General features: G+C 41.0%; 1 protein-coding gene across 9 annotated transcripts in view; it reads left to right on the forward strand.

The window, feature by feature from the left end:
- The window catches only part of LOC102226915 (nesprin-1-like), a 145690-nt gene that overhangs the window by 76754 nt on the left and 46621 nt on the right, over positions 1-22315 (forward strand). For all 9 annotated transcript variants that reach the window (XM_023347782.1, XM_023347788.1, XM_023347785.1 and 6 more), the window contains 22 exons: positions 545-862; positions 1855-2010; positions 3917-4087; positions 7643-7969; positions 9132-9284; positions 9393-9560; positions 9885-10061; positions 11850-11996; positions 12173-12298; positions 12388-12564; positions 14055-14320; positions 14476-14632; positions 15434-15832; positions 15926-17527; positions 17662-17999; positions 18123-18267; positions 18374-18592; positions 19914-20194; positions 20860-21025; positions 21167-21322; positions 21409-21561; positions 21968-22150. In XM_023347782.1, coding sequence (XP_023203550.1) covers positions 545-862; positions 1855-2010; positions 3917-4087; positions 7643-7969; positions 9132-9284; positions 9393-9560; positions 9885-10061; positions 11850-11996; positions 12173-12298; positions 12388-12564; positions 14055-14320; positions 14476-14632; positions 15434-15832; positions 15926-17527; positions 17662-17999; positions 18123-18267; positions 18374-18592; positions 19914-20194; positions 20860-21025; positions 21167-21322; positions 21409-21561; positions 21968-22150 — 5985 coding nt within the window. The remainder of the gene's footprint in view (positions 1-544; positions 863-1854; positions 2011-3916; positions 4088-7642; positions 7970-9131; positions 9285-9392; positions 9561-9884; positions 10062-11849; positions 11997-12172; positions 12299-12387; positions 12565-14054; positions 14321-14475; positions 14633-15433; positions 15833-15925; positions 17528-17661; positions 18000-18122; positions 18268-18373; positions 18593-19913; positions 20195-20859; positions 21026-21166; positions 21323-21408; positions 21562-21967; positions 22151-22315) is intronic.

The raw sequence follows: 22315 nt of genomic DNA on the forward strand, positions 1-22315 counted from the left end.
TTTTGGCAATAAGTTAATGATTTTGGTGTCTGGACAATGAGCCTACTGATTGTTGGTTCACATTTGATGGGCACTGTTACCTAGCAACACCAGACAAACCCAGCCCCATTACCTAGCAACAAACCAAACAAACATTTGGTTTGTTGATTTTACCACTGTAAGTGCTGTACAATGGCTGCTGAAAATGACAAGTGTTTTGTTGTTGACTTATCATCCAGAAACCACTTACTGCATTTTTGCTGGTTGTGCAGGAGGCTCTACTTCTGCTTTTCAAAGATGTACAGTTGTATGACTGTCCAATGTGTTTACAGCCAATTTCACATGTGAATTTAAATATATAACTTATTTGTATTTAAAGTGACACGCGGCCCTAAAACTGCTCAATATGAAAGGATCTCAAAATAGGTAGAACTGACCAAACTAAAATCTCATTATCTAGGGATTATTTTGTGCATTTTCCCATCTTAACCTGTTCAAGGAAGAATAGGTCACTTTTAAAAACACACCTTCCCTTAAAGTTTATTCATACATATTTGCTTTCTAGAGCTTGCAGGAAAGCTGCTCAAAGGGTCAGTCTTTGCTGGCTTCGGTGCTGACCAGCAGAGAGAGAGTGATCCCCTGGGGCGTCCCGCAGATTGAAGACCGAGCTCTGGACACCGCAAAGCGAGAATGGGCATCCTACCAGAGCCGCTTGGAGGAGACGCGGGCCCAGCTGCACTCTGCGCTGACGAGACTGAGGCAAATGGGTCACAGGTTCCTGAACCTGGCTCAGTGGCTGGAGGACACGGAGAAGTTGGCAAGCATCAGAAACAACCGAAGGTCAGACAGAAACACCAAGCAGAGTCAGCTCAAGAAACTCCAGGTGAGAGAAAGAGATATCTTCTGACAATTTATTTAAAACTCCAGTTTGTGAAAAATTTAAGAAGATAAGGTCATATTTTAATCATTAAATTAAAGGGTGAGTATTAATGAAATACTAATCCCTCTTTTTAAACCTATTTGAGGAAAAAAATATGTCACCATGTATCATTTTCCCCTCCACTTCATAATTTTTCACTACTTTGTGTTGGTTTATAACACAATAAATTCTAATAAAATATTCCAAGTATGAATAGTTTAGACCAGGGGTGTCAAATTCCAGTCATGCAACCTTTAGATGTGCCTCTGCTGCACCACACCTGAATAGAATAATTAGGTCATTAAGGCTCTGGAGAACTGATCTACACAAGGAGGAGGAAATTAAGCCACTTCATTCCAGTGTTTTGTACTTGTGGCACATCTAAAAACTGCAGGACACCGACCCTTGAGGACTGGAGTCTGACACTTGTGGTTTAGACCCTGAACGAAAAAGATCATCAGTAAGACCTATATATAAATAGGAATAACTTTAAATGAATCCCTAAGCAATTTTTGGCGTTGTGAGTTTGATTCAGATTTGCCTTTTGACTGACAGCCACACAAACTTGACTCCCAATTTACTCACTCACGGTGCATTCACTAGAGTATAAACGCCAAAGTTTTTTCCCCCTGTCAGAGAGAAAGCAATGAAGCATCTGCCACTTTGCACTGCTACACATAACTTATTTACATCCCAAATGAAACTACAGCATTTCTCTGCTTGGTCTCTTCTCCTGGAAAATTTTGTCTGAATCAAAATATCTGACAGATTCAATATTTTCTGAATCTGTTTTAAAACTAAACCTAAACAGATCTACCGGTGTTTTAATTAGATTTTTTTTCCATCTATGTTAGTCCTTTATTTCCAAATTTTAACAGGCAATTAAATAAAAGTTTCTCAAGGGATTTCAATCAATTTAATGAATATGGTTTGTTTATCTCTATCCTTGTTTTCAGGGGTATCTTGAGGTGGTGCTGGCGCGGCAGGGAGAAGTCGATGGCCTCTCATCTCTGGCCCAGCAGGTTCTGGAGGAAACCTACATTAGTAGTCGCATCAGTGTGACCGCCACCCAGCTGACAGCTCGCTACCACTCCCTTCTGCTCAGCATCCAGGTCTGACCCTCTCAGATGTTTGATACGTATTATTTCAATGAATCATATCTACATTCTGTTGAGTTTTTCACTTCCTTCCATGTTTTCAAAGAATGGTTTTTGAAGATTTTTTTCATTGGTTTTGAACTTTACTTTCAGATTTTTAGTTTTTGTTGCTTATTATTTTTTCAACCTGCTCACACATTACTTGCTTTTTTGGTTTCCAGGCACATTATTGCATTATTTGCTGGCTACCATTCACTTGTTGTATTGAAAACTTTGATGTGTAAATATTCATACAGATTCTATATGGCTTGCTTATTTCCTGGTGAATACAGTACGCACAAAATATTAATTGACACACAAATGTAGCCTGGCCAATTGTCTTCCTGTGCAATTCTGCTCGCTTCACAGACATTTGGTATTGTTGAAAACAGATGTGAACTGCTGCATGTCGCTACCCACAGTGGGCCTTTTCACACATGATTGTGCTTCTTCTCACCATGAAATCCACTCCAGTTTGGGCTTGTGTTTCTGTAGCGCCCCGCTGAAAGAGCGCTGGGACTTACCTCTGTGAGCCCAGCTTGTTTTGTCTGTATTCTCAGGTCTGGCCTCTCTATTTGTCTCCCCCTGTGGGGTGAGAGTTAAAGGAAAATCAATGGGGCTCTCCAGGTCGGGGACTAAAGCTGTAATTAAATGCAATCTCACACCTTGAATTGGGAGTAAAAAAGATTTTTTGTGCTATTATTATTACTAACATCTCCAGTTACTCTTCTGAATGTAGTGCATGTGCTGGTTGGTTTGCCTTTACTCCCAACCAATGCCACACCTATCCTCTCTTAATGCTTAACTTGACTTAGGCATGCATTTACTTTCAGCCACACAGGTAACACCCCCTCATCCTGTGGATCCCTGTAATTATCCAGCAGGAAGTAGGGGCCATATGGGCCTGAGGTGGGAAGCTGTTACCTCTTTCGACTCAAAAAAAAAAGGTGTGCACTCAGCACTTTCGGCTAATTGGAGCTTCCTCACTGCAGGATTTGGAAGTTGAGTGAATAATGTGTCAAAAATGCAAGAAGCTTTCTCTATCCCTGTTCTGTTATTGACTCGAAACCTCAGTCAAGTGGATAATGCTTCAAAATATAAAAGAAAACCCACGCTGCTTTGAAGTGAAGCTATTGACATTGAACAGATGAAAGTGAAAGGGAGAAAGCAGGTATTTTCTGTTTTGACGCCAGATCAGAGAGTTTGTGGTCCTCAGTGACCGATGTTAGACTGTTGGGAAAAAACTCACACCTTGAAAGGAAAAGAAACATGGGATGCATCTCGAATTTTCCCCTAAGTCAAATGCTGAAAAATCTACTAATACAAATAACTTTTTTTTTTAAAGTCACTTGTTTTGAACAAAGTCTGTCATATTCCCAGTGTCCTGAAGAACAAAAAACCCTAAGAATCCTTTAACTTTGTCTCCTCTCTTGGCTCAGAATTATAACCATGAACTTCAATTTATTTATTAATGATTTATTGTAATGTACCAGAAAGCAGTGGATAATTGTGAAGTCAAAGCGAGATGATTCATGGCATATAGCAGTTTTAAATTGTAAAAAGCGTATAGCGACTCATTTTTGACAGAAGACTGAACAAAAATGTTAAATTCTTTTAACCAAATGAAGTCTCAATTTTGGGGTAATTTAACATAAATATGCTTTGATCTAAGCCAGCCCATTGTAGTGTTAGTTTTCCTCCACAGATAAAAATAAGGCTTGTGACCAACAACCATGTTGGTTCTCATTAACTTTCTCTCTGTTTCTTTCATTGTTTCTCACATTAAATATCAATAAAATACATTGACGTTTCTTTGTGTTAAATGCTGTGATCTTATTTTTGGGAAAGCTATCTTCTAACCTTTGCCCCTGTTTGATTTCAGGATATGATCAAGCAGCTGCAGGAGGAGCTGAAGAGCATGGAAGAGGCAGAAAGCCTCTGCATGTCATTCAGCGAGTGGCTTGGCTCAACTCAGAAAAGCTTCACAACGTTGACAGACCGCTCTGAACCGCTCGACCGGCAAGCCATGGAGAGAAAGACGAAGAAATTAGAGGTATTGATCTGTTAGTCAAAGTTTGGGCTGCATTTATTTCTGAAGTTAGATGCCACGGCATGTGGTTAGTATGAACTGTTACTCTGTGTTTGATTCACCAAACTGCACAGGTTGAGAAAATGGCAAGAATTTAACTTGAGTGAAATAATTTTTTCCTCCTAATATTATTAACAATCCTGAAATGTTTGGCCAATGAAATGTTTGTGGGAAGTGGACAAGTTAAAGAACATTACAGAAGTATAAAGCAACACCTTTTTCTTTTGTCTTAACGCTTCTCAGACACATAACCGCTACAGTAAAAAGAAAAAAATCCACACTATTGTTTGTGTGGCGTAGTTCACATCGAGCGCACAGAGGGTTTGATGGGTATGTGTGTATCGATCGGCTCTTTATGAAGACAAAGCTGGTGCTGGTTTAGAGGAAACGCGGTATCAGAGAGAGACCTCCCACTGTGTGTAAGAGGATGAAGAAGAGTCGGTGTCAGGAACCTGCTGGCACAGACGCTGTAATTGATGCAGTGCCCTTACCGCTCCACATCACACACACACACATACACTCGCAGTTTTTTCTCTTTTCATCTCTAAAAACGAAGCACAAACCTGAACAGATCTAACTCCAAAAACCTGAGAGTCCTATGTGGTTTCACGCATTTTTTCCACTTCAGTTCTTTAGTATCTCGCCTCTCCTCATCTTCCCCCCTGTAAACCAGTCGCACCACACACCCACACACCCACATAACACTTGCGATACATCATCTGGTGTGGTCTTCGCCGTAATCCCCTTTCAGGGATCGATGCTCTGTCTCCGCATTGCGACCGAAGATGTGCGGCCACCACATGTGTCCCCCTAGTGCTGAAGATAACACATGAGCGTGCTTCATCACTTACTCATCTCCTGTTGTGAGGGAAGCTGGGATGTTCAGTGAGCCGGGACGATTACGCACTGACACACAGACCAGAAGTCAATAGCTGTGTTAAGGCCCATTAGCTGGTTTTGAACTTTATTTTTGGCTACAAATCTGTTGGTTTGGAGGAAATTACTATTTGGCAACAGACAAGGATGTTTTCTTTATTTGAAAGTTGTTGCATTTTTATGGTTTTAATCTTTATTTTTTCCCTTAATTCTGTGAAAGATAATTTCCTGAAATTGGTTATTTTCCTTAACATAAATTAAATATGAATAAAAAGAGATTGATCTTTGCATGCAGAACTTCTTTCAAGCTGGCAATTGATGGTTCAGGGTGATTTCTTTTAATGTGTTGTGGTGGCCTTGATTAAGGTATTAAGTTGATTCATGTTAATTTGTAATTGTAATTAATATCTCTGCCATTGAAATATTGCATAAAGTCTGCTCAAGTCCAAACATGTCAAGTAAAATCGCTTTAGAGCCAGATGTTTCAACGTACAAAATTAGCTGTTTTAAATGGCCCCTGATTACATTATACTTTGCTTATAAGAATACAGACATTGGAGTAACTTTTGTAAAGTGGTCTTCATAAAAGGTTTTTTATTCTTTCTGCAAGTCATTGTCTATTGAAGCTCTTCAATAGGCTTCAATATATTGATGGATAAATGACATTTTATGAACCTTGTTAGTTTAAAGATGAATTTTTTTGTCAATAAATTGTAAAACCTTTAGTATTTTTAATCAATTCAATTGATTAAATGGAAATCAACTGACCTACAGATAAACACAAAATAACACAAAAACATTGCAACATTTTACTGTTGCAAGAGATTTGCACAGTAAAACCTAGATTTGAAACTAATTTGCATACAGGTTTACAATGATAATAGTTTTGCAAAATTGTAGATTTTTAGTTGATCATCAACTTGATTTTCAGAACTGAAGGAGAAACATTAGAGTTAATTAAAGAACCCAAGATCTCACACAGAATAAAATCCAGAAGCTCTCAAGCTCATGATTACATGTAGCACACAAAGAACTTGACTTGGATAATTGCAGGTACTAGACAGTTGAATCATAAAGGGTACTTTGTGTGTAGGACTTCAGATAATGTTCTTTGAAATGTGCTAACTAATAACTCAAGGCCTCAATGTAGACAGAATTAAGCTAAATATCTGCTGTAAAAATAGATTAAAAAAAAGAACTTTCAAAATGAAATAGATTTTAGTGAAGTTTATTCCTAATCGGTTTCAGCAAAAACTGCAAGCGTACACTGAGAAATCTCACTGTAAGACAAGGAATAGTTTAAATTTAGACAGAAAGAGGAGATAATTATAAGGAACAATATGCAACTCTACAACAAATAGTAATTGCTGAATACTTCTTTTGATGCAGAGTTGCATGAAATTTAAATATGAGGCATGTTGCTTGTTAAAGTGACAAGGCAGGAACATCGGAGATAGTGATCAAACCTGCAGCGTCGCATTAAGCAGGACACAGAGACGTGTGCAAACACACGCAGGTCTCGTTATGTTCCCCACAGAGCTGGATTGAGAGCCGAGCTTGTTTGAGTGTGAGGTTACCGTCTCTGCTCATCCAATAATAGGCCGATGATGAAAGCTGTATGGCATCCCATCGAGGGGAGGTCAGTTCATGTGTGTACAGCGGTGTGTAGTGTTGCCCTGGAAACCCCCGTAGCTACTGTTGCCTGTTAAGGGTCTTTATAATTGGGTCCTCCTTTCATATTATTCACTGTGGTTCTTCCTCGCCATGAACTCCGAATTCTTCTTCACATTTCAGGATGGAGGTGTCAGCCTACCTGATGGGTTCAAAGCTTTTCAAAAGCCCTGCCAGGGCAGTTTGTGGCACAGGGCAGCATGGGAGGTGAAGGCCAAATAAAAACCAAGAAATAGCGCACTGAATGTACTGTAATTGAAGCTATGAGATAAATGTTCCTTAAAATAAAGAGAACGTATAATTTTGTATTCATTCTTGATGGCCCCAATGCTAAGCTAGCCTTGCAAAACACTTCATACTCATAGGACGTTTTACACTGGGATTTTATATAAACCAAGACAAAGCGCTGCATGATTTTGAAGGGGAAGGAAAATAACACATTAATGATAAACTGAAAATTGTGGCGTGGATTTTTATCCATCCCAACAAGGTCTGTACTCTAGAACTGCTGCTGGTCCAGCTGTTTTGGGTGAGCTTCACATTTTTTTCTTTTTTGGGGGGGGATATCTTAACTTATTCACATTGCATTGAGATGATCAATGAATGGCAATTTGAAACAGATTCTCAATTGGATTAAATGTAAACTGTGACTAGTCCATCCCAACAGCTTGATTTAAACCGTTTCATTGGAGCTCTGGCTGTAGGTTAAGAGTAGGTATCCTGCTGGAACATGAACCTTCAGAGTAAAGGAAACTAGATACAAATGCACACTGCAATTTTTTGTTTAATTTTTATTTGTGAACGTTTTCGAAAGGCATGCATCATCTTTCTCGCCTTCACTATTATGTAGTTCTTTGTTTTAGTTTATAAAATAACATCTGAATGAGTTGCATTGAAATTTGTCATTACAATGTAAAAAAAACATTCAAAAGACTTGCACACATCTGCATATTTTTGCTCGCTTTCAACCAGAACCTGCAGTCTGATCTTCAGCATGGCCACAATCTCCTGAAATCCCTGAGGGAGCGCGCGGAGCAGGCAGCAGGCTTCCTGGACGAGGCTGGAGCTGAAAGTTTAGGAGCAGAAGTCGAAGCGCGTCTTGCCCAGCTGGAAGAGCTCGCCGGGGGACTGAGGCAAGAGCGCAGCTTCCTGGAGAGAGCGTTGCTGCTTGCAAAGGAGTTCCAGGACCGGTACAAGGCTCAGGTCCAGTGGCTCGTGGAGACCAGGGCTCTGCTCGGCACGCCAGTGGAGCCCAAGGCTGAACTCTACCAGCGCAGAGCTCAGCTGGCGAAGTATAAGGTAAAGCAGGAAAAAATTAATTCAGACCATTAATTCAGCAGTCAGGAAATTTTACACTTTGGTGATTTAAAAGGTGAGATGGAGCTGAATACTATTATCTTAATTGGCCATGAGTGACCTTGGAAAAATTCAAAAGTGAATACACTTAAGATAACTGCTGATCTAGTTAAGAGTTTTAATCTAATCTACAAATAGTCCACACATACGGCTGTTCACACAGCAGGCCTTCATACTAAATTCATTTTTTATTTTTTCTGGCTGAAATCCAATTAAATTTTTTTTTTTTTCTGGTCATTCGTACTACTAACTAAATCCAATCACAGTGCTACAGGACGGTGTGGACGGTTTACGACCTGGTTGTGCAGAAGAAGGAAGTTGACACCACACAGCAGCACACAGTTTACAGAAGTAATAATGGATGAAACTATTTTAGGAATGATTTTAAAGTTTACTCAGCAATGGGGCTGACAGTATTGTCCCAAGGTCATAACAACACAAAGGAAGCCAATAAAATGAGAGCACAACTAATAGAAATGGCCTTTTGTGGAGCATTGAGTGCAGTTTATGTGGGGAAGTTTGTCTGGACGTGTAATCAGAGCCAGAGGTGTTGGGATTGTGATGTGATGTGCTGTGTTTTATTGACACAGACTTCTTTCATAAGTTTATAATCCTGATTTTGAGATGTTATGTCCTGATTTACCCCACCAAGCTTTTTCTGGTGTAGAATTATGACATCAAAGTCAGATAAAATGCGACATGGCCGTTTAGACTGCAGACACATTGAAAACAATCCAATACATATCCGAATTAGCATCACATATGGAAAGGACACAAATCAGATTTTTCTGGGTATGAAAAGATTGGTGAAAAAGTCAGATATGGGTAGCATATGGCCAAAAGAGCAGATTTGGGTCACATTCAGCTGCTGTTTGAACATAACTCAAGTAACTCTGTAAAAGGACAGTACAGGTAGAAGTATTAAATACCTGATATAAAATTAGAAAAGGTAAAACAAGCGCATCAAACAAAGATAGGAAAGAATGGTGAAAAAGCAAACTTTTATAAATAATGTCTTTTTAAAGCAGGGTTTTGCTTCCTCCATGCAGACATATTAATTATCAAAGAAATCTGTGTGGGGGTGTCTGTGTGTGTGTGTCCTCAGGCTCTCTTACAGATGGTTCAGTCCCATGATGGATCCATAAGGTCTGTGATGGAGAAGGGAGATGCTCTCCTGGCTTCTGTCCACTATCCTTCCATCAGAGACAAAATGCACAGAATTCAAAAGGACTACACTGCTCTCTGCAAGGCTGCAATGGTTGGGACAAGTTCTGATGCAATGGCAATAAGAAACAAAACAATTTTTTCCAGTGCATGGCGAGCTGCTTGTTTTACATTTTCCTTCTGTGCTGTCTGTGGCGTCCAGGCTCACGTGGAGAATCTGGAAGGCCAGGTGAAGGAACAGGAAGCTTACCACAATGAGCTGCAGGAAGTGGAGCGCTGGCTGCTGCAGATGTCCAGCAGGATGGTTACTCCAGATCCAAGCGTGAGCGTCAGCCTGGAAGCAGCGACTCAACAGCTGGCTAGGCACAAGGTGACAAATCACATTATTTCACTTTTGCTGCCATTTGCCATGTTGGTGACAAAATCGTGCAGCTTGAGCCCTAATTTGATAATTGCTACTGAGCTATTTATTATCACAATGTTGATGTCTTTGTTCACCTACTTCATTTTCTGTGTGGCTATTTTATAAAAAAATCTGTAACAGATGTTTAATTTGGAAAGCTGGACTAGCAGTCAGAGCTGTTTCCCTATCCATAATTATCTTTCAAGTGTTTTCTTATTAAGTCCTTTATGTTTAGAGAAAGTCTGTCTCATCAAGCAGGGTTGAATTAGTCTTTTACTTGACCTTCTTCAGGCCACCATGGAGGAGATTGCAGGTTTTGAAGAACGTTTGACAGCTCTGAAAAAGCAAGGAGAGGGCCTAGTGCAAGGCTGCAGCGATCGCGCGCAGAGCCGACTGAGACAGCAGGTCCAGACTCACCAACAAGGCATCAGAGACAGCTACTCCGCCATCTGCAGCACAGCGCAGAGGGTGAGTAAGACTGCAAAAGAAAAGGAGGGAGCAAAGGAAAATGAGAGAAGAGTACGGTTCTATAAAACATTTATTATCCATGGCATGTAGTGTTTAGTTGCCCACATGTGTAAAAACAACCACATGCACAGACAGGAGGTTGATAGCATTCCAGCAGCCTAGGTATCCACTTAATCCCAACCCGTTTTGACACTTAAACCCGTCTCTGTTAAGACAGCCCTTCAGTGCCGCTTTAGAGGGCACAGCCAATTAAATCCGCCAAAGAAGAGCTCAGCAGCAGCCGCACTCAGACCTCACCATCCAACATCACTAACTCAATCTCTCCATATTAATCTCCACAGATCCCTTGTCAACCCCACTTTTTCATGCCTGAGCCAGAAATGATCACACACAGCCATCCAGTAGATCTGGCTAGTCCCATAATCCAACCCCACTCTGTCATTTTGGCACCATCTCCTCCATCATCGTAGCCCGTGTCCCAAGATACCACCTCCGCCACCGCACACACACCCAATCTGGCATTGTGTGATCCAGCCACTTTTTACCACTACACTGCTGGCCTCCCAACAAGCGCGCCTCCAGCGTTGTAATGGCTGCCAACTGTGTCCCAGCGCCACACAGCTCTAATATCCTGCCTGCCACTTGCCACCACGACAGACTTCAAGCCCTTGCCAAAGTCGCGGGGCAGTTTGCCAACACTTTGGCCCTCCCTTTGCTCCTCCTTTCAGTCTCTCAAATTAACACTGTCAATCAGACCGTGATGTTTCGCTCTCCCCTGGAGGGCTTGGACGCCTCTACATTCAACACCTGTTAAATACAAAGCTGCATAACTGCCTGGTTTTTTGGGTAGGAGGGGGGCTCTGTGATTTATTATGTCTTTGAAGGTGCCAGAGAGGCCTAAATGGATATTTATAAATCTTTATGCAGATTTTCAAATAGATTTTTGTCCAGACTTTGACTGGGCCCTTCTGACACATGCATATGGTTTGATTTAAACCATTTATATTGAAGCTTTTCTTCCCACATTGCCCTAAGTTTAGCTTCATCCATCATAAAAAGACCTCTGACCAGCTTCCTTCTCCCTCCTGAAAATGTTATTCCCACAGCATAGTGCTGCCACCACCTTGTATCACTGCTGGCATTGCATTTTCAGAATTAGTTTTCTGCCACACAGATTTTTTGCAACTATCTTTTTAGGCCTTTTGTTAACCCCCCTACCCCTGTCCCAAAAAACACAAAAGATATCCTGTCAACTGTGACTGTGTTTCAAATCTTAGATTGCCACAGTTTTTTAAATTATTATTGCAACTACTGAACTTAATTGTGAAACTGCTCACATTTTGTGAATTTCTAATGATCTTTTTTTTATTTCTGTCGACTTGTCTGGTCTATTATGACGTGCGCTGCCCTTATTGGCCAGGTCACCTTGTAAAAGAAATCTCAATGAGTTTTTTATAGGGTTTAATAAAGGTTTAAGCAAAGAGCTTTATTTATAGTAATTTATAGTAATTAGACGACTTTTGAAGACTATTGCTCCACTGAATTCATTTTAGGGGTATCAAAGTAAATACTAGATAATGTTGTCATTTTCCTTTCACAACATAATTATGCCTTACTATCACCTCAAATCACAAAAAATACATTACAGTTTGTGGTTGTTTCATGGCAAAATCTAGATATATCCAAGGAATGAGAAAACTGTAGCAAGTTACTGTATCTTACAAAAGAATCTAAATTACTGATGTTGTGAAACATAGTATAATACGCCTATTTTCCATTTTTCTGCAGGTATACCAGAGCCTGGACCATGAGCTGCAGAGACATGTCAGTCTGCAGGACACGCTGCAGCAGTGCCAGACCTGGCTAACCTCTGTTTCAGAAAAACTAGACCCTCACCCACAACCATCTCTCAGCCTCGAGGAAGCTCTCCAGCAGGTAAAGAACGACATTTATTTTTACTAAATAAAAATTATGTGTTTTTTAAAGTCTTAGAATAATTAATATTTTTTAGTTTGCATGATTAGATGTTTTTGGATAGTCAAAAATAGAGAGAAATGTTGCTATTTTGCACAATTGCGAGAGAAGGAAATGAACAGAAATGTTAAAAACAGGTGAAGCAGGAGCGAGCGCTTCAGGAGCAGGCCAGCACGTACCTCCAGCTTGTGTGTTCAGCGTGTGACCTGTCTGAACCGAGGGTCAGGGAGGCTGCTGCAGCCATCCAGCAGATCAAACTGCAGGTCAGTTCACTTACAGGAAGCTTTTGCATTAAACGCAGATGTTTCGCTTTGTTTTTACTGGAGTAACTGTTTTGTATGCTTCCTGTTAGATCGAGGAGCGAATGCTTCTTTGTGAAGAAATGGCAGACAACTGGAGGGAGATCGAGGAGCAGAAAATGGATTTAGAGACCCAGCTCAGAGAGACAGAGCAGCAGCTTCAGAGCCTGATCAGGAGACCTGCAGAGTTGGAGCCAAAGATTGCACAAAACCAACTGGACAAGGCACAGGTCTGTCTGCCTTCAGATTTAACAAGTGTGCAACAAGGGAAGAAGAAAACAGGGAAAGACTGTTTCTTGAGTCAAAATTTGACTCACGAGCCTGCTCAATCCTTCAGTATTTTCCAAATAAATGGTTGGAATAGGAGGAACCTTTCTAATTAGTTTAGTGGCAAACCATCTGTTTTTTCAGATCTGATTATATCAGCCAGTCTGCTTGTGTAACTCTACAATGTCTCCAAAAACTGAATCAACCTAGATTCGTCTGGTAAATCCTGTGCAACCTAAATTTAAATACAGTAACTTTGATTCTTTGCAGCACAATGCAATCAAATAGGTAGATTCAAATCCAATCATACTTTTGAATTCAGTCTATTTAGATTATAGTCTATTCAGATTATGGTCCATTCTATCAAATTCAGTTTACTATAAAATTAATCATAAAATGCCTTTTGTCAAAAAAATATTTAGTAGAAAGGAACCCCATCCAATTCACTGAATTTACAGCGATGCCTTTAGAGAGAAAAATCCTCCAGCAGAATTACCCTCAGGCTTTTTTTTTTTTTATAACTGGTTGTGCATTTGGGCCAAAACAGGAAAGAACCACAGAAAAAACACTGTGTGAGGGACACTTTCTGTGGTAATGAAAAACGAGGAGTTATTGGCAGCCAGAGCTACAGACAGGAAAGAGTCGCGGCTAAACAAAGAACCTCTGAACTACTTGAGCTTAAAAAAAATAGGGCCAGGACTTTAACACATTACTTTTGCTTAATTAGTTACACTGATTAAACTTACAAAAGTCCCAGACCAGAATCTTTGTCAATTTGTGTACCCTGGAAAATCTGATGCACAAGTGGCATCTGCAAAGAGCAGCAGTAGAGACTGGGAGTTACTTTTTGCTCCAAAAATGATCTGATGGGATGCTTGAAAAGACTATTATTGTGTGCAAGTTGTACAAAAAAGGAATTGGCCTATTTAAGGAGCTATTTAAGCCTAAAATACCATCTCAATGCAATACATATTGCAGCAAGCACAGATGTCCCCAATGTCAATTGCAATTCCTTAATTACAGACCCTGCCATTAGCTCAATTAAAAATGCTAACCAAGTCCCACCACTAATAAACACACAAACAAAATTGACAAAGTTAACTTTTATGAAAATGTCCATTGACTCAACTGAAGAACTGAGCCAGGATTACTTTCTATGCACAAACAGAAAAATGCAAAGAGAAGAATCGGGCATTGGCAGCATTAGCTCAGTCAGTGGCTCAGTTCAAGTTGGAGAACAGCTAAACACAGAATCACCAAGTAGAGAGTAGAAACTTCTGATAGTTGATAGTTATATTTCACCATGATGTCAATCAGCAGTTTTTCCTCATCTCTCTCTTTTACAACAAAGCAACACAGACCATGCTCTGTGTTGTCAGACTGACAAATAGAAACACCTGAATGCCAATTTCATGATACCTCAATGTTGAATAATCTGCTTTCTTTCCTGCAGGAGTTTCTACAGCAGATTAGAGAGAAACAGTCTGAGGCAGCTCGTTTGAGTGAAGCCATTGGCAGGTTGACGGGGGGACAGGTCTCTCCTGTGCTGGAGGAGATAAGGAGGGTGAAAAGAGGCTGGATAGAGCTGGGCCAGCAGGCTGAAGAGCTGGAGGCGCAGCGAGGGGAGGACATGCAGCGAAGTGGAGAGTACCAGGAAAGTGTTGCTGCTGTGGAAGAACTTTTCCATCAAGTATCCAGAGAATGGGACTATCTCGCCAGGTATCTATTTAATTCATTTTTCAGTTGTTAATATTAACTATACATGTAAATTATTGGTACATACAATTGGGTCCATTATAAATTCTTTGAAGCTTGTACATTACCGTCACTTTTATAGCATCTTTGTTCCTTAAAATCACCATTTATGTATGTAGGGCTGACACTGAGAGCACTGGTGAGCATCTAGAGGCTCTGAGGAAACTGGCCAGTGACCTAGATGAACAGAAAGAAACCCTAGAAGACCTCAGGGACCAGAGACAAGCCATACTGCCTCGACTAAGTCTGCTAGACAAGGAGCTGGTCAAACAGCAGGTGAGGGTATTACCATCGTCTTCAAATAAATGCCAAGATATTCAGAACTGGAAGGCAAACAATTAATTAAACTATGCTTAATTGTCGATTAGTGGTTAATTTGATGTGTTCCAATCAATTAACTTAGAACTTCCACTTAGTTCACCTACACTAAAATGTAAAATTACATTTTAGTGTTGTAATTTGGCCTCCGTTCAGAAGAGGGCGCCAGTGGTCATACTTATGCAGAGTCAGTTGATACAGAAATGAAGATAACGGGGCCATACCAAAACAAGAAAGAGAAACGGACCAAACAAAATCCAGTTTGGGATGGAAAATGCACTTTATGGGGTTCTGTTTGAAATATAAGCACACAACAAGCTCATTAAGTTCCACCTTAATAGCGATCAGTCAGCCAAACTGAATGGTGGAGCAGTTTTAGCTTCTCCACCAAATATTATTGATGTGCTATGAAGGCGAAGATTTGATGACGGCTTAAAAAACAAAAAATTAACACGATGGGGAAAAAAACACGATGCCAATGACTGTCGTGTGTCAATGCACTTCATGGAGCAAAGTTTGTTGTTTTTAAACGTATACATATTATAAACAATGTGGCTGTTTATGCTATGGAAAGGCAGTCTTGATGCAAGAGAATACTCATGTTTATAATAAAATTGCCGCATAACAATAAATCATTAGTCAATTTATCAGGTCAACCAACTTTAGATTAACTCATTAATCAATAACTTGCATCCCTATTTCAGAAAATTAAACCATATGATAAGGTATTTGTTTCAGTAGCTGTTTACATTTAACCAGGTGGGTCATCTGGAGCATCGCTGGGCCCAGCTGGAAAGCCTGATTCTGCAGAAGATTCAGGACTCTGCTCAGACTCTGGAGGATCTCTCCAGGGTCGAGACCCAGCTGAGAGATGCCAGAGAGTGGGTGGAAGAACAGCGACCTGCTCTCACCTCTGCGCTGAGAGCCAGCCCACCTCCAGACCTGGCCCAGAGTTTCCTGTTTGACCACCTGAGCGTTTGTGTAGAGCTGGAGGCCCGTCAGCAGCTGCTCGGTCAGGCGATGAACGAAGCACAGGCTGTGGCCTCCAGGCTCGGGCTGAGTGAGAAGAAATGCTTACAGGAGCTTGTTGAGCAAGCCCAGATGGAGGTGGAAGTTCTCGGCACTCGGGTCGCACAAAGGAGGAAGTACCTCAGTAAGGTAAGCAGCTGGCATTTTAAATTAAATGCAAATGAAACTTTAATTGCACCCCTAAGGACATCTGACCTCTTACTGATAAAACTTTTTCTCAAGGCTTTCACAGAGAGAACGCAGTTCCTTCAAGGAGTGGGGAGAGCTTTGTCGTGGGTTAAGCAGCAGGAAAGGAAAGCTTTATTAGAAGACCACATTTCTCTTCTTCCGGAGGATTTAACCAAACAGGTGGCTGCATGTCGGAGTGTCCAGAGCAGCTTACGGGCTTACCAGAGAGAGTTGGCTTCGCTCTGGGTTCAAGGGCGAGAGTTGGAGAGAGACGCAAGCGACAAAGAAAGAGCGGAAACACTGGCGAGACTTGAGGAGCTACAGTCAGCCTTTGAAACGGCACTCCAGAGGACTACCCAGCATCTCGCAGGCTTGGAAAAAGCCTTGACTTCAAGGAAGTACTTCCAGATTGACCTGGACAAAACCTGCCACTGGCTGAGACGAGCAGAAGTCATAACATTCCCTGAAATCAACTTCAACAGTGTGGAAGAGAGCTCAGATTTGCTAAATCACATGTCTAACTATCAAAGTGTCTTAGAGCAGGCTTCAGAGTATGAGAACCTCCTTCTCATTGTCCAAAGAATCGGTCAGGAGATCCTCCCTACTCTGAACGAGGTCGACCATTGCTACCTGGATGAGCGGCTCAATGCTCTGCCTCAGCAGTACAACGCCATCCTAGCTCTTGCCAAAGAGAAGAAAGACAGGGTCCAGCAGATTATCCAAGAGAGAAAAGAGTTCAGCACTTTGTTTGAAATCACTCGCAATGCACTGGAGGAACTCCAAGAGCAATTTGACAATCTTGAGAAGCAGACTATCAACATAACAGAGAACGGTGTCCGTTTGATAAATGAATATAAAACTATTGATGAAAGTTTGGTTCATCTCGGTACTGCTGTCGGAGAACTTCATGGGAAAAGCCAAGGCTTTTTAATCAGGTGTTTCCAAAGTAAAACTGAGGAGATGCAGCAGCTGGTCGTTCTCCATAGCAAACTGAAAAGAAGGAATTACCAGAAAATGAAACACTTAAGCGACTGCTTGGAAAAAGTAGATGAACACAACAGGGTGGTGTCCAAACTAAACTCAGAGATTCACTCTGTTAAAGAGGGGTTGCTCAGAGTAAAGTCAAATAAAGAATTGAGTTCTTCAGATAAAATTGCAAATCTTTATCTGCTGCTGGGAAGTTTAGAAGGAGTGAGATCTCAGGTAGAAGAAAGTTATACACACACAAAAAACCTTGATCTAAAGTTTGACACTGCTTCTTTCCAGAAAACCAAACTGCAGCTCAAGTTGTTGCAGTCATTGCAGAGTGATATTAAGTCTTTAATTAAAGAAAGTGAAACCAGAGTCACAAAGAAAGAGAATTTCTCAAAAGAGGCTGAGAGGATGTTGGACTGGCTGAAGGCCGTAGAGAAAAGGCTGAAGGAGCCTTTGATCATTTCCGAGGTCAAAGCTGAGAGGATAAACGAAGAGAAGCAGAAACTTAAAATCACCGAGGAGGAAGTGAGGAGCAGACTGAAGTTGGTCGATGTCTTGGGTGTAAGAGAAAGGGAAAAGTGTGAAAGTAAGAGAGAAGCAGTTTCTGTGAAGATAGAAGAAAAAGTACAGGAGCTCGAGAAATTGGGAGAAAAGGTTCAACAAGGAGTCTGTGCTAAACAGGTAACTATTTTATTCTTGTTAAACCTACTTCTAACTTATTTTTATGACAGCAATGCGCAGCATTCAATGTATCACATAAATCAGAGCTTCAAGCCAGGACTTCAATTTAATTAAGCAACCTTCTACATTTCTAGCTGGCACTGGATCAAGCTCTCAGTCTGGTCCAGACGCACCGCTTATGTCTGCAGTCCATGCGGGAATGGCTGGACAATGTTTCCACTTTGCTCCATGAGACCAGATCTGGGGTGGAGATCGCAAACCGCAAAGACCGCATGCAAAATGTGGAAGAAATTTTAGCCCAGGAGAAAAACTTTACAACTTCTGCAGAGGAGATAAGGACCCTGGATCCTCTGCTGGTCGATTTTGTGGAGGCAGGAGAGTTGAAACAGATCAGGACAAAGATTCAGTCGATGCAGCAGATGAAGGAAGAAGTCACACAGCAAGTGGAGGCTTACAGAGAAGTGTTGCAGAGGTATTTCCCTTTGGAATAAATACAGCATTTTTAAATTGGATTGAATTTTGTTTCCAATATTAAATATTTGATTTAATGCTAATAAAACCATGTGCCGTAATTGTTTTGTGCATATTTTCCCAGGTGTGATGCATTATGGAGCTCGTTTCAGCACTCAAAAGAGATGCTGGTTGAACAGATGGATGATTTAGAAAGCAAAACATCTCAATTCACAACAGCCAAAGCTCTCAGTGTCCATGAAGCAGAGGATAAGTGTCGAAGACAGGAGGTGGGCAATAATATCTTCATGTTTATCTTGATTAAAAATCCTACCAATATATTTTTATGAAATTTTAGCTCTGTCTGAGAGTTGTTTGTTTTATTTTTTCCTGCAGTCTCTTGTGACTCAAGTTGACGTGCTGGAGCTGCCTTTGAGTGCTTTGAAGGAGAGTGCTGGAGAGCTGGATCAAATCATGTCTGAATCCAGCAAAGTTCTCACTCGTCACACTGTGTCGTCGCTATGGCAACGGTGGACACGGCTCCGTAGCGTGGCCCGAGCCCAGGAGAGAGCGCTGGAGGACGCTGCCAGGGAATGGAGGAACTTCATCGAAAAGGTCGGAGAAAAACTCAAATTTAATATTCTCACTATTTCTGTTTTCTTCCTTTGTGGCATAGAGATCAAATTGCGCTGATGAGCAGAAGCCGGTAAACTAAAGCTGAATGGCATGAAGTGTTGTCAAACATTATACTCATTTGAAGTACAACTTGATGAATTTGTCATTGTAATATTCATCAGTACTTTTGCAATCAAGTTTTCATATGCAGACCTATAGCAATGCACCTTTCCCATGTTAAGAAGAACTAGAAATTGTTTTTATTGTATAATTGTAGAATATTTGAAAATATCTGCAATTGATTCAGGACTTTTTTTGTCTAGAAAAGTATCCATTGTACACTTCTACATTTTTGTCTGAATAACTAAGTTGTACTGCTTACACGAAAATTATTTGCTGCAATGGAAATTGCTCTGATAGCGTTCTGTAGTCCGTTTTACCCGATCAGTCAGTGACCATGAACTTACTGGATAAAAGCTCATTACTGTCCCAAAATTACATTTAGCTTTTTTTTTTGCTTTTGCTACTTTTTCAAACCAGGAACATTTTCTGTGTTTGTCCAAATCTACTCACACAAGCAGATATTTGGCAAACTTTAAATCGGTTCTTCACAGTAACCTGCTTAATGTCCATTGTGCTGTTGTCATGAAACACCAGCATGAATAATTGGACTCAGAATAGATTTGGGCAATGGATAAAAATGAATTTTATTGTTGGAAGCTCAACACAACAATCAAGTTGCCTACCGCTCATCTAACTGTTGCTGCAGATTTTGGGTCAAACGCAGTAACGGCTGAAACCAGTTGGTGGGCTGTGATGTAACTTCAGGCGGCCGGCCAGCGGCGTCTTCCTGCCAAAACAGTGTGTCACGAAGTGTTTTCCTGCCTTTTGACCTAATTTGAGCTCAGACTCGGTCAGCTCCCACAGATTCCCACAAAGCAGTGTTTCTGAAAGGGAAAGGGAGTCAGACTGAAGGGAATGATCACTTCCTTATATGTGGCACATTCCTGTTGTCCACAGGGTTTTTTTCTCCTGTGGCTCCTTTGTTTGTCTCAGCATGATGTCATTTGCTGCAGTCTTTGTTTCTTAAGTGGTTAAAAACATTTTAGGGTTTGCTTAAACGTAGAAATTATATATTAAACAAAATATAAAACAAAGTATTACCTTTAATGTTTTACTTAAATACCACATCTTAAGTAGAGATGTCAGAATATTCTAAGCACTTTTTGTGTGCATACATGAGATTTTATTTTGTACACGTATAAACGGAAAATAGTCTTATTTAATTGATTCAATTGATTTAACCCTCCCTGTATTTTAGATGGAGAAGGTGAGCTCCGTATCCAAAGACCTCCACAGTCGTGTGCCAGACAGCACCGTTGAAAAGGCTGCCACCAGGGCGGCGCTGCAGAGCCTGCTGGAATACCACGACTCCTTCAGCCAAGAGGTGGAGAGGGAGCAGTCTACCCTGGCCCTGTTGGTGCAACAAATCCATTGTCTTAGAGGAGAGGCCGAGAAGGAGGTGGAGAAGAAGATGGAGAACGGACGTGAAGACACGCCGTGTCTACAGAAGATCAGACGCATGCAGGAACAATATGATAGGTCAGTGATAACATGTTTATGTTATCATATTAACATGATAACATGAGTCACCACCATGTATCACTGTGGGGATGGTGCGTTCAGGGTGATGTGCACTAATATTTTTGTGCCATGCTGGTGTTGTTGGTCAAGTAGTTTAATTTTGGTCATTTTCTACAAGACTTGAACTACAAACAGGACTTTTTATGGCTTTCTTTCAACAGTGCCATCCTTCTCATCAATAAAAGGCAGATTCATAAAGGGCACACACAACAAATTCTTCCACCTAAGCTATGGATTTGCGCAGCTCCTCCAGAGTTATCATGCACCTGTTTGCTGGTTCTTTCATTATTGATCCCTCAGTTTAACCAAAGTGGCCATTTATTCAAGCTTGTGATATTGTTTTATACCTAATCTTAGTTTAAGCTTCTTCAAAATTTAAATTGTTACTTTTTGCTGTGTTTTTTGTTCGTCATGATTTTGTTCACTGATGTTATCTAAAAACCTTCGCAGAACAGGTGGATTTATTAAGAAATTTTATTTAGAAGATTTTCTGCAAATGTTAAAAGGTTTTATTAGCAAACAATTATTGAAAACCATGTATCTTGTTTCCTCTGCTTCATTATTGTTCATGTCTTAGTGTTAGTCTTTTGTCATAAAATACACATCTTTGGTGTGTTGTTTAGCCTGTTGTTGCAGGTGCGATCCAGCAGAACTCAGGTACACCAGGAGCTGAGGGAGAGAGAAGAGGTAGAGAAGGAGCTTGGCCTAGTCAAAGGCTGGATCCAAGACACCCGGGGCTTATTGCTGAGTCCCACTGCAGACCTAGACTCACTTCTGCATGAGCTGGAGGTACGCCACTGAACGTGCACAGTACGTTCACCTAAAACAGGCCACAAATCTCTGATTTGCTTTAACATTAACACAGCAAATGTAAGCAGACATTACTAAATGGGATTTGTTACGCTGCATGTGATCCTGTTTGTATTGCAGACTGCACACGGTGAGGTCATCAGCAGGCGTCAAAGTGTGGAGCGCATGACGGAGCTGCAGCAGTCCAAATATCAGGACCTGCAAGCTGGTCTGCCCTCTGAGCTCAGCATGCAGCTAGCTGAGGTTGCTCTTGCTTTGGGTTCTGCTGAAGATCAGGTAACTTCCTCATTTAGCCGCCTTTAAATGTTAGGTTAAATGTTGTTTAGGATTGCTCTTACATTTACCACTGTGCCTCACTGTAGGTTCAGGCAAGAGAGAGGGAGGTGCAGCAGACCAGGGATGTGAAAGAGGACTTCAGCTACAGACTTCAGGACATTGAGACAAAGCTGAAGACCATCACAATAAAACTAGTAGAAAAGAGCGTCGACCTGGATGAGGCCAAGGAAGAGACCAAAGTAATCAAACAGACAGATTGACTAATTAGCAAGCAATTAACCCCAGTTCAGCTGGCTATTCATTCTGCAGGTGTTGGGGTTAATGTGTGTGTGAGAGTTGGAATGGTTTGAACTGATTCAGCCGACCCACTTCAGAAAGCACAACACCAAATGGGATTTTAAACCCATCCATTCTGTTCTTGATCTTGTCGTCTTACTATTGCTCTTGTTTTGTATTAGGGGAAATATTCCAGTAAAAGCACAACTACTAAATCTGTAGTTTTCTGTTTGGCAGATTTGTTTAGCTTTTATTCTGGTCCATAAGCTTCACATCTTTGTCTTATTTGGTTTTGTGACTGACCTTGACCTCTATATGTTTCTCTGAAAGGTTTTTGGTTCCTTATTTTATTCCTATTGTTCTCTCTAGGCTCTTTGTGAAGAGTGTGAATCCTGTGGTGGCTCTCTGGCAGAGTTAGGCGTTGCTGTACAGGAGTTTGGAGAGCAGAACCCGCTGCTGAGTAAGCAGCTCGGCGATGCTGTGGTGAAACTAACAGAGCGGCAGCGTCAAACTGCACAGCAGGCTCAGGACAAAGTCAACAGACTCAAGAAGGTGAGAGATTTCCTCAGTCAATCCGATTTATTTATAGGAACAGATTTTATAGAGATTAGTATGACACTGCTTTACCAAGGTTAAAAACAAAGAAACAAGCATGCCAACAACAGGACATTTGGAATAAAGTAAAAATAAAGAGAACTACAACATATACATATTTAT

Source organism: Xiphophorus maculatus, chromosome 15 (genome assembly GCF_002775205.1).
Source record: "Xiphophorus maculatus strain JP 163 A chromosome 15, X_maculatus-5.0-male, whole genome shotgun sequence".
In the NCBI taxonomy this organism is placed as follows: Eukaryota; Metazoa; Chordata; class Actinopteri; order Cyprinodontiformes; family Poeciliidae; genus Xiphophorus; species Xiphophorus maculatus.